Source organism: Bos grunniens, chromosome 1 (assembly GCF_055505025.1).
Source record: "Bos grunniens cultivar Pamir isolate PY7600 chromosome 1, Bosgru_T2T1.0, whole genome shotgun sequence".
In the NCBI taxonomy this organism is placed as follows: domain Eukaryota; kingdom Metazoa; phylum Chordata; class Mammalia; order Artiodactyla; family Bovidae; genus Bos; species Bos grunniens.
In genome coordinates this window covers 50,111,181-50,122,473 of record NC_141165.1, presented here as the reverse complement: position 1 = coordinate 50,122,473, position 11,293 = coordinate 50,111,181, and the positions used below count along the sequence as shown (strand labels likewise).

Genomic DNA, 11,293 nt, shown 5'->3' with positions numbered 1-11,293 from the left:
TTCTTTTGCAAGGAAGGTGAACTCAAGAGAGTTAAATGACTTGCTCAAATGCCCATAGCTAGAAAAGGGCTGAGCTGGGGCTGGAACTCAGGCTCATCTGGAAGTCAGAGTTACTGGGAGAATGTAGCATACCAGCCTGGCTCCCCTCAAACCCATGTGAACATGAAGCCTGCCTCTCCACTGACAGCCAGGCAGCCCTGTGTGAGTTTGTTATATAATCTGTGTGAACCCCAGTTAGTTTATATGTGAAGAGGGTGTAATAGTTACTTTGTGCTGTTATTGTGATGACTGAGATATTTTTTAATGCTCCCTTGCCAAAGAACACTAGGAATATTTCCTATCATTTTAAGAGTTGAATTTATTACTCATTGCACTGAGGGAAATGCATACCATGGGAAACCCTGGAGGTGTGTCAGTGAGAAGGTATTAGAAAATATTATTAAAGGATTTGTTTTTTTGTTAGCTGATTGCAGGGGTGCTCAGGAAACCAGAGTTCATTCTACAAATGTATATCTTTGTAAATCTTATTCTTAGAAGGGAAGACCAGAGGGAGACTGAGGCTATAATTGGCAAAGAGGCTCTAACTGGCCAGAATGGCTGTGTGTCCACTGTGGCTTGGACGATGTTCATATTTTGTCTGTGTTTAGACATGATTAAGGAGTCTTGCTCTTGTCTTCGTACATCGTGGTCACAGAGGGGCCTTGTCTGATGCTGATGTTCTTGTTCATGTTTATGTTAAACAGAAGAACACCAAGGCCCAGTGATAGTACCAAGGCCATCTCTTTCCCAGGTATAAACCATCTAGTCATAGTGCTGGACTCAACTGGTGTTCCAGTCACTGAGCCATGACTTTTATTGTGCTCTCCCACACTGTCAGCACTGGACCTCTGAGTCACAGTGAGACACATAGGGGTGTTCTGAGGTGGAGACATTTGGAGGAAATTAAAAGACAGATGTCCCTTCAAGCGCAATGACTCCTTTTCTTCCCCAGCTTCAGGCATGCTGCTGCTGCTGCTAAGTCACTTCAGTCGTGTCCGACTCTGTGCGACCCCATAGACGGCAGCCCACCAGGCTCCCCCGTCCCTGGGATTCTCCAGGCAAGAACACTGGAGTGGGGTTGCCATTTCCTTCTCCAATGCAGGAAAGTGAAAGTGAAGTCGCTCAGTTGTTCCCAACTTGTAGCGACCCCATGGACTGCAGCCTACCAGGCTCCTCCATCTATGGGATTTTCCAGTAAGAGTACTAGAGTGGGCTGCCTTTGCCTTCTCTGGCTTCAGGCATGACATGAAGCCATTTCCATGAGGTCAAGGGCATTTCAGCCTGTGGAGAATTTCAGAAAGAGAAAAGAGGGGGCTGCAAGGTAGAGGGCTGGACTCTGCCATAGCTTCCTTCCTGCAGTAGAGGTGTACTCTGCACTTACTGTCAGACCTGGGCTTGATGCTGTGTGACACCCACCACCACGTGGAAAATAAACTAGCAAAGGACCACGCTGAGAAACGGGGTAAAAGAAGACAGGGTACCACGAGGACCACTGGCAGTCTAAGCAGTGTTTCCTATACTTTTCTGAATATTGGAATCACCTGGATCTTTCTGGATCCCACTGCACTAATCGAATTCATCTGGGATACCACTCGGAGCATCGAGATTTTAAAAACTCCCTGGGTGATCAAATGTGCAGCAAACTTGGGAAATCATTGGTTTAGCCCATCCACCCTTATAGTTTAGGGTGGAGGGGCCGGGGTCATAAGGCTGTTTAACCATATGAAAGCTGCGGTCCCTCATTCTAGACACTTGGATTTAAATATAAAATCTGAAAATAAATTTCGAGGGGCTTTCAGACCCTAGGAAGAGAATCTGGGAATTCCTCGAGGGAGGCGGGTTGTCTCGTGAAAAACGCCCAATCAGGGTGATTTGAGCTCCCTGCAGAATGGCGCTGGCCCTGCTCTTTCACAGAAGCCCCGGTATTAGTGTCACCAAACCTAGCTCCCGCAGGGAGGTAAGCAGCCACCGAGCAGCCGGTGTGCGCACGTGTGAGAGTGTGCCCGCCGGCGTGCACGCGCGGGGCAGCCGGCGAGCGTGCGTTTCCGTTCGGGAGCCCGGGCGGCCTCCGGCTGCGGCTGCAGCAGCGTGCCCGGCGCCCCCTCCCGCCCAGTCCCCTCCCCCGGTGGCTCTCGCTCGCCCTCGTCCCTCCCCCAGCAGCGTCCGCCGCCTCCGGGTGCGGAGGGCAGCGCACTGCACGCGAACCCCTCCTGCAGGCGCCCGGGCGCTACTCGAGCGCCTTGCCCCGGGCGCGCCTGGCGCCCCCTCCCAGACGCCTAACGACGATGAGCCAAGACTCGGGGGTCGCGGAGAGCAGGTGAGCGCAGCCGCGGGGCTGGGTGGGGGCCGGGGTTTGGGAAGGAGGACGGGCAGAGCGGGGGTGGGGTGCGGCTGGCCCGGACATCGCCGCGTGGAGAAGGGGCTTTGCGGTCTTCAGCACCCTCTATCGTGGGCTCTGCTTTTCCCGTTTTCCGGACGGGGCGGGGGCTCCACTCCCGCCCCGGCATCCCCGCTCGAGCTGCACAAACAAAGCACCCTTCGGTGGCGGCGCCTGCCTGGCGCAGGCACGGAGCATGGGGGTAGCGACTCGCTCTCCAGCCCGGACTCCGATTCCCAACCCGCCGGCAGGCCCCGGGCGGCTGCACCTGGGTCGGGCGGGCTGCGCCGGGGTCGCGCGCAGGTGCTCGCGCGGGAAGCGGTGGCGCGCGGCTGCGAGGCCCCGGGCGCCCGGCCCGGAGGAGGAGCTATGGCCGGCGCTACTGCCCCCTGCCGTCTCGGCTTGCCGGCGCCAGCAACCCGGCCCTTCGGCAGCGGCGGCGCAAAGGCGGCGGCAGGTGGGCCCGATTTGTCCACATTCACCCGGCGGCAGCGGCTGCGGGCGGCGGGCCGGTGTGGAGGGGGCTGATCGCCCTGTGGCATCCCCTTTGCTCCCAGCGCGAGTGGACTCGCGCCCTTCCCGCCTCCGCGCTGACTCCCCGCCGCCCGGGCCGGCTTCTGCTGTCCTCGTCTGCTCCCATCTCTCAAGCCTCGGCTCTCCGGATCCCCTGCGTCCACTGCACCCGTGTCGGGGAGGACTTGGGAAGTTTTTCTGGACACCACCGGCGCTTTGGCCCCTTGACTTTCAAATGGTTTGAGCTGAGAGCGGGATTATTTCCGTAATCCCCTTTTGCCCATGCGTGAAACACCCCCATCATCCCCTTGCGCCAGTCATCCCTTCTACGCTCCCATGGGGCCCTAATAGTGTCTTTAGCACAGAAGGCACGAGATCAACATTGCTTTTAGGATATCTGCTATTACTGTAAAGGTAGCCAATGCCTCTGTTTGTCATCAGCGTCCCACAGACCTTTAAAGGCAGCCTCTTTTCACGTGGGAATGTGTATTCAGAGCTGGTTTGGGCTGTAGTGGTCGAGTTCTCCAGAGCTCTCATCTGCAGAAGCAGACTTTTGGCATCGGATGCAGTTTCAGCACAAGACACGTGACGGCTTGTTTGTGAAATGTATCCTTTAGGTAATTCTCTCATTGCTGTAAGCACATGCCGGAAGCCCGCCCAAAACAGTGCAGAAACGCTGGGCAAAGATTCAGACTCTGCAGAGAACTTGCTTATGAGACAGTCCCTGCCACATCACAGTTTATGCACGATCAACTAGAGAATACGGAGCTTTAAAGTGTCTCACGACTTCAGTGTTTCGTGAATTATTCTTTGAACATTAGGCTCATAATCTTTTAGGAAGGAGGGAAGGATTTTTTTGTTTTGTTTTATGTGTGATTTTTTTTTTTTTCTTTTTGTCTCTGTTCTTTAAAACACTGTTGCAAGCAGGAAGACAGTGTAGAAAAGTTTATTGTGGGGTTCTGCTGTTCAATGTCTTGACATTAGCATTAATAAAACCCCACTAGGACAAGAACTGGGTCCACTTGGGTCATCAAAAACACTTCCTTAGAGGTGGTCAGTTAGCAGGAAGATGGTTGCAAATGGTGGTTAAAGTGAATGTTGAATCAATCAAATACAGCAAAAGTAAAGTTTTGTTCCAAAAGAAAAGGGAAGTGAATTGAAGTATAGTGTGTGGAATTAGCATGCACGGTTATTTACACAAACAAAGCAGAGCTAACTCAACTTCTACCTACTCCTTCCTAGTTCAGTTCAGTCGCTCAGTCGTGTTTGACTCTTTGTGACCCCATTACTCTGAAATATGGGTCCTCCCTACCTCTTTTCATAAAAACTTGCTAGCCTGCAATTGCTGATCTTTCTGGTCTCTTCAGGAAGACTTACTAATGAGTCGTTTGCACATTTCAGTGTGGCACAAAGTCTGTATAATTGTGTGTCAAACAAGGGGGAGGTGTAATTCTCAGTAAACTGTAAAGCACCCTACAGGTGTTTGCTACTGTTACTTGTAATTTTTAGTAGCTGCCCGGTATGCCACTCTGATACTTAGTCATTCGGACATTTTTTGCCATTTAAACTGTTACTACTGATTTTTAAATACTAAGGAGGTCTCTATATCTAGGGACTTCCCAGATGGCTCAGTGGTAAAGAATCTGCCTGCCAATGCAGGAGGTGTGGGTTCAATCCCCGGTCCAGAAGAATCCCATGGAGAAGGAAATGGCAACCCACTCCAGTATTCTTGCTTGGAAAATCCCATGGACAGAGGAACCTGGTGGGCTACAGTCCATGAGGTTGAAAAAGAGTCGGATATGATTTAGTGACTCAGCAACAGCAACTTTATATCTAATTACCACATTGTATCTGTCATTTATCTAGTGAACCTTTTTTTTTTTTAATAGTGCAAACCATACACCAAACGATGTGTTAGATGCTGAGGATGTGGAATCCTTTGCTGTACACACACACACACCCCTCTTGTTCTTTAGTTCCCAAGAGTTATAAACGACTTACAAAGTACAACGTGCATGCGTGCTCAGTTGTGTCTGACTCTTTGCAACGCCGTGGACTGTAGCCTGCCAGGCTCCTCTGTCTGTGGGATTTTCCAGGCAAGAATACTGGAGTGGGTTGCCATTTCCTGCTCCAGGGGACCTTCACTATCCAGAGGTTGAACCTGTGTCTCTTGCATTTCTTGAGCAGCACAATAAAGCCATTAATTTAGGTGTGCATCAGAGCAGGGCTCAGGGAGGCGAGTAGAGAAGGGATCCCTTCATCTGGGCTGAGTAAGGGAATCACCCCACCCCATCCATTCCCAGTCAGGCCAGCTCTCCTTCTTGCCTGCCCTGGGCACTTGTGATTTCATTCTTTTCCCTCTTCTTCCTCCTCCCCTCCTTGACCCCTCACTGATAGAAGTGTTCCAGTTGCCTCCCTTCTCCCTTAAGCCAGCTCAGTTCCAGCTTTTCCTCCTGGTCCCACTTCCCTTTGGAGTACAGTATGCAGAGATTTCATTGACAGTTAGTTATAGGAGAAAGAAGGAAGTAGACCTTGAAACTGTTCACCCTAATTCCTATCACCCCACAGCTGCTATTTGGGCCATATCCCAAATGCAGTCATCTCTTCACTTTGCCCCCTACCACCCAGGCTCATTCTCCATTCATAAATGTGGCCCGCAAAGCTAAAGGCCTATATATTTTTCCTTTCCCAAGATGCTGAAAACCCTTCCGTGAGGTGTGTGTATGTACAGTCGTACAGAAAACCCAGCATTTTAAGTGTACAGCTGATAAATTATCACCGAGTGAACACATCTGTGTAACTACCACCCAGGTCAAGAAATAGAACCTGGCATCCTAAAAGCCCCCTTCCTTTTCCTTGTACTTTCCTATCCCTTCATCCCAAAGGGACCAGAGATAGTTTTGCTAGTTTGTAAACTTTATGAAAATAGACTCATACAGCATATGCCCTTTTGTGTTTGACTTCTTTTGTGCCATATTGTTTGTGAGATTCATCCTCTCAGTTGCGTGTAAGCAGTTTTGGATTCTCGTGGCTTACAGGACTCCATTTTAGGACGGAATCACATTTTGTTCACCCATTTTTCTCTTGATGAACATGGCAGTTGTTTCCAGGTTTTGCCTGTTACAACTAATGATGCGTGAATCCTTTAGCCTTTTGATATCCAAAAGCCTACCTGTTTGACCACTATTTTTTTTTTTTCCTTCTGGTATAACTGAAGAAAAGGAAGGGAGGGAATAGATGAAGGAGCCAGCCTGGAGAGCCAGGCCTGTGGGTTTTTCACCTTTGCTGGCACTAAATGTTTTCCAAAGCATTTAAGGCTGTGCTCTCATTCCGGGACCTGAACATAGAAGAAAAAAGTGATGGGATGGCTTACATCCCAGGTGAACTGATTATAGGTGGTGGTTATGGGATGCTTAGAATAAAGGAAGCTGGGTGATGATGGGAAGCCTGCCCAGCTTGGGAAGTGTCCCTTGGGAGAACTGACAGCTGGTGGCTCATGACTCCCACATCTCTCCTCCACCTTCCCCCACCTGTCTGCCACTTTCCCCTATGGAGTCCTTGACCCCCCCTCCCCCACCTCTCCTCCCCGGCCCCAGCCTGGTCCCAGAGGGCTTGGAGTACAGGAAATCCTTCTGTCCCTATGCAAGGGGCTGTGTAGTTGGCTTCCAGACCTCAAGTCTGTGAAGACAGTTTCCTTGGAGTATGCTTTAAAGTTTCCTAGCCTCCTGTGGGGTGTTTGTCATCTAGTACTACAACTTCTTGGGCAGGGAGGTCTGGCTTTTGTGGCCTGGAGACTGAGATTTTCTTTGGGGAAATGCTTGGATCTTTTGGGCTCAACATAAGCAGTTTCTGGCGTGCTGCGATTCATAGGGTTGCAAAGAAGTCAGACACGACTGAGCAACTGAAGTGAACTGAACTGAGCCTGTAGGCTATCAGGGTTGCACAGCGTCAGACATTCCCCATGAGAGATGTTGACGACAGCAGATTCTGTAACCCTGCATTGTTGACTTCCTCCTTTGTGTTCAAACTTCAGATCTTCCCAAGAGGGAAGATTTAGAGACCACTCGGTGGACCAGATGATCTTTATTCAGCATCCTGGGGTTGCCATAGGCTTGGTTACAGAGTTGGAATTTCTCCACCTCCCTGTCTTTCCTCATCTCCTCCCTTTCTCCCTCTGATCACGCTTGCTTTCCTCCTGTTCCTGGATCTTGATCAGTTCCTTCCTGCCTCAGACAGAAGCTGTGTGACCTCTACTCCCCCAGCCCCAATTCTTCTCTTGCCTATTCCTTCTTGTCTTTTGTGGCTGAGTTTAAATGTCACTTCCTCAGGAAGCTGCCCCCCCTGCCACCCACCCCCACCCCAATTTTTCAATCTTAGACAGCACTTCCTTTCTCAGATGCAAGTAGACAGTCTTCCCCATCAGGCTGATGGGTTCTTGAAGCCACAGCGCCAGTTGCTCTATTCATTCATGCCTGGCACATAGTCCATCTGTTTTGTTAAATGGATGAATTGATGGGTAAACTAGGAGATCTGAGACAGGTTGTAAGATTGTCTCTGCTTCTAACTTGCTGTGTGATCTTGGGTGTTTATTAGTTTCACCTCTCCTAGAATGCATCTTTCCCTCTGTGAAATAATGCATCAGACTGGAAGATCTTTATAGGTTCCTTTCTGTTTCAGTTTTTTCTGAGTCTAACAGTGAGAGGATCCTGAGGGGTGGTAGCTTTCTCTGAAAATGCAAAAGCTGACCTTTCCATTGAGGTTTAAGTGGTCTTAAGTTTCATGCCTGTGTTCTTGGCATGAGAGCTGCATTCTTCCCAGTTCACCATAGCCTGCTCTGGGCTAAAATGACAGCTTATATTGCTTTTATTGTGCTCTTCCCACATCACATACAGTTTATTTCCTGATCTGTCTTCTCTTCCGTTAGTGTGCCCCTTGGGACCAGGTTCCTGTGTCATTTTTATATCCCCTCCGCTCATCACAGCGGATTTCAGTTGATGAAAAGAGACCTGTATTATAGAGAATAGTATTTTCATCGAGTTTATTCTCTGGAAAGTATAACTATTTTATGATTATGAAGATTAACTTTAGTTTGTGACTAACATAAACTCTTTTCCACTTTCTTAACCCATTTAACTTTTTTTGACCTATTTCCTGAAGGTTGATAGGAGCTGAAATAAGTAAAACACTAGTTGGTTTCGTTCTGGTGAAGAGTTAGAGGAGGATTTGGGCCTCATCATAGGTTTGTGCGCATGCATGCTCAGTCACTTTAGTCGTGTCTGACTCTTTGCGACCCTATGCTATGTAGCCCGCCAGACTCCTCTGTCCATGGGCTTCTCCAGGCAAGAGAATTGGAGCGGGTTGCCGTGCCCTCCTCCAGGGGATCTTCCTGACCCAGGGACTGAACCTGTATCTCTTGTGGCTCCTGCATTGCAGATCGATTCTTTACCTGCATCGACCCATTATGGGTTTAATTATGCCTAATAACTTTTTATTATTTACTGCAAGGTGACTCTAGTTGAGAATTACCTTCACAGACAGTGACACCTTAGGAACAGAGACTAGAAAGTATTAAGTGTTTTGTCTTTACCTGCTTGGCAGAATTTTAGGCTTTTTGTTGTGAAATGTACTGATAAAAGCTTGGGCTCTGCAGTCAGATGGACTGGGTTTGTGGATAAGTTACCCAGCCTTATTTCCTCATCTGTGAAATGGGGATGATACTAGTTCAGCATCAGGCACTAAAAAGTTTGTTGCAAGGAGCCCATTGATGCCTGCCAGGTCCTTGGCTCAGGTTCAGGCACACAATAAATATTAAAAAAAAGTATTAGCTATTATATTATGGTTTAAATATAATAAAATGTTATATTGTAATTATATTGATACATATTAATATATTATATATATTATATGGTGTGCTGCAGTCCATGGGGTCTTGAAGAGATGGACACAACTTGGCAACTGAACAACAACAATTATGGTTTTATTTTCACTTTAAGGATTGTTAAAATCTTTAACTGGAGAATTATTACTCACGGAGCCAGATTTGACTGAAACCCTTCTGGCACCTACTATCCACCTGTCCAGGCTGCAGTCAGGTGGGAGAAAGGCTCCCTCTGGTTGGATTTTACAGTGCCAAGATGCAGCGTTTTTCTCCCCCAACTAAGGGAAAGAGACCTGTACTAGGCAGGGCCTGGGAGCTGGTAGGCATAAGGCAGCACTGACATTACACCCAGTCATCACGATTGAGTCGGGATGAAAATGTAAGGAATTTTAAAAGTGATACTTAAGTAAATGTCTACTTCCATTCCCTACTGATCTTCAGCCCCTAAATTACACTGGGAACATCTGAAATGGGTCCTCCCTCTCCATGATTAGTTTTCCTTTTAACAAACCACATGGAAAAGCAGACAGAAAGAAGATGTGGGGCACTAGCATCCATGTGGCGTGTCAGAGAGGAAGAAAATCTTCCTCTACCCTTCTGGGTTCTTCTAGTCTAAGGATTAAATTGACATGTGTCAGATTAACAGGAGAAAAACAAACAAAAGTTATAATAACTGGTGTACATGGAAAAGGGGCTTCCCAGGTGGTGCTAGTGGTAAAGAACTCACCTGCCAGTCCAGGAGACCTAAGAGAGCCCAGTTCGATCCCTGGGTTGGGAAGATCCCCTGGAGGAGGAAATGGAATATCTCCAGAGTTCTTACCTGGAGAATCCCATGGACAGAGGAGTCTGGCGGGCTACAGTCCATGAGGTTGCAAAAGAGTCACACATGACTTGGCGACAACAGCCATATATGGGAGATACCAAGGAAAACTTGAGTAACTCTCCAAAATCGCCAAAGCCCTCACCTTGAATACCGGCCTCAGCAGGCAGACAAGGATGTTGAGGATGGGGAGACTCAGTTCTGGGAGGTCCCCAGGAAGAGCACGGTAAACCCTGGTGAGGTTGTCCTGAGATTTCTGTCCCTGCCCTTTCACTGATAAGATACAGATTTGGACACCCTTACACATGGAGATTTCCCATACAAATGTTAATGTTTCTTCCAAAAGGCTAACTCCTGCTGGGTTTTGAATGTTTTTCCTTTGCCTGCTGTTTCTTAGAGAATAACCAGCTTAAAATAATTAATATGCCAAAGAGACATATTTTAGGGTAGCAGATTCTGCTACCTCTAAAGCAGATTCCAGAGCCAGTGCAAGGGCTCTGTGGGTCCCCTGGGTTACTTCCTTCACTGGGCTGTGACTTTGGTGTTGCCCAGTGGGCGGCTCCTTCACCTCGGGCTAAGCCCCTTCCCCCATAACTGTTGGGTGTTTTGATACAGAGAGCTGACCCTCTACCCTGCAGCCTCATTATGTGGTGAAAATAAAGGTTTTCCATAAAGGTTTTCTGGTTTTTAGCAGAAGTTCTGATATCTATGCACATGCATATACATCTGGAAATAAAGATAAACAGCTGTAGAAAGGGGACTATGAAAGGGACAGTCAAGAGAAGTTTGTCACTGTTTTAAGCAGACATATTTTGTACAATAAGGATGTCTGACTCTTAATACATGTTCTCATTAGTCCAGTTCAGTCGCTCAGTCATGTCCAACTCTTTGCAACCCCACAGACTGCAGCACGCCAGGCTTTCCTGTCCATCACCAACTCCTGGAGCTTGCTCAAAATCATGTCTATTGAGTCGATGATGCCATCTAACCATCTCATCCTCTTTCATCCCCTTCTGCTCCTGACTTCAGTCTTTCCCAGCATCAGGGTCTTTTCCAATGAGTCAGTTCTTCACATCAGGTGGCCAAAGTATTGGAATCAGCATCAGTCCTTCCAGTGAATATTCAGGATTGATTTCCTTTAGGATTGACTAGTTTGATCTCCTTGCAGTCCAAGGGACTCTCAAGAGTCTTCTCCAACACCACAGTTCAAAAACATCATTCTTCGACGCTAAGCTTTCTTTATGGTTCAATTCTCACATCCATACATGACTACTGGAAAAAGCATAGCTTTGACTAGATGAACCTTTGTTGGCAAAGTAATGTCTCTGCTTTTTAATATGCTGTCTAGGTTGGTCATAGATTTTCTTCCAAGGATCAAGTGTCTTAATTTCATGGTTGCAGTCACCATCTGCAGTGATTTTGGAGCCCAAGAAAATAAAGTGTCTCACTGTTTCCATTGTTTCCCCATCTATTTGCCATGAAGTGGCAGGCTTCAACATTACGTGAACTCTGAACTTCCAGATGTTCAAGCTGGATTTAGAAAAGACAGAGGAACCAGAGATCAAATTGCCAACATCCGTTGGATCATCAAGAAAGCAAGAGAGTTCCAGAAAAACATCTCCTTCTGCTTTACTGACAGAATAAATTCTTCAAGAGATGGGAATAC

General features: G+C 47.9%; 1 protein-coding gene across 1 annotated transcript in view; it reads left to right on the top strand.

Moving 5' to 3' along the window:
- Positions 1–1,927: 1,927 nt before the first annotated feature.
- The window catches only part of LOC147379423 (uncharacterized), a 41,161-nt gene continuing 31,795 nt past the window's right edge, over positions 1,928–11,293 (top strand). Inside the window, exons 1-2 of the mRNA XM_086415134.1 lie at positions 1,928–2,356; positions 2,623–3,167. Of these exons, the coding sequence (XP_086271260.1) occupies positions 1,928–2,356; positions 2,623–3,167 (974 nt within the window). The remainder of the gene's footprint in view (positions 2,357–2,622; positions 3,168–11,293) is intronic.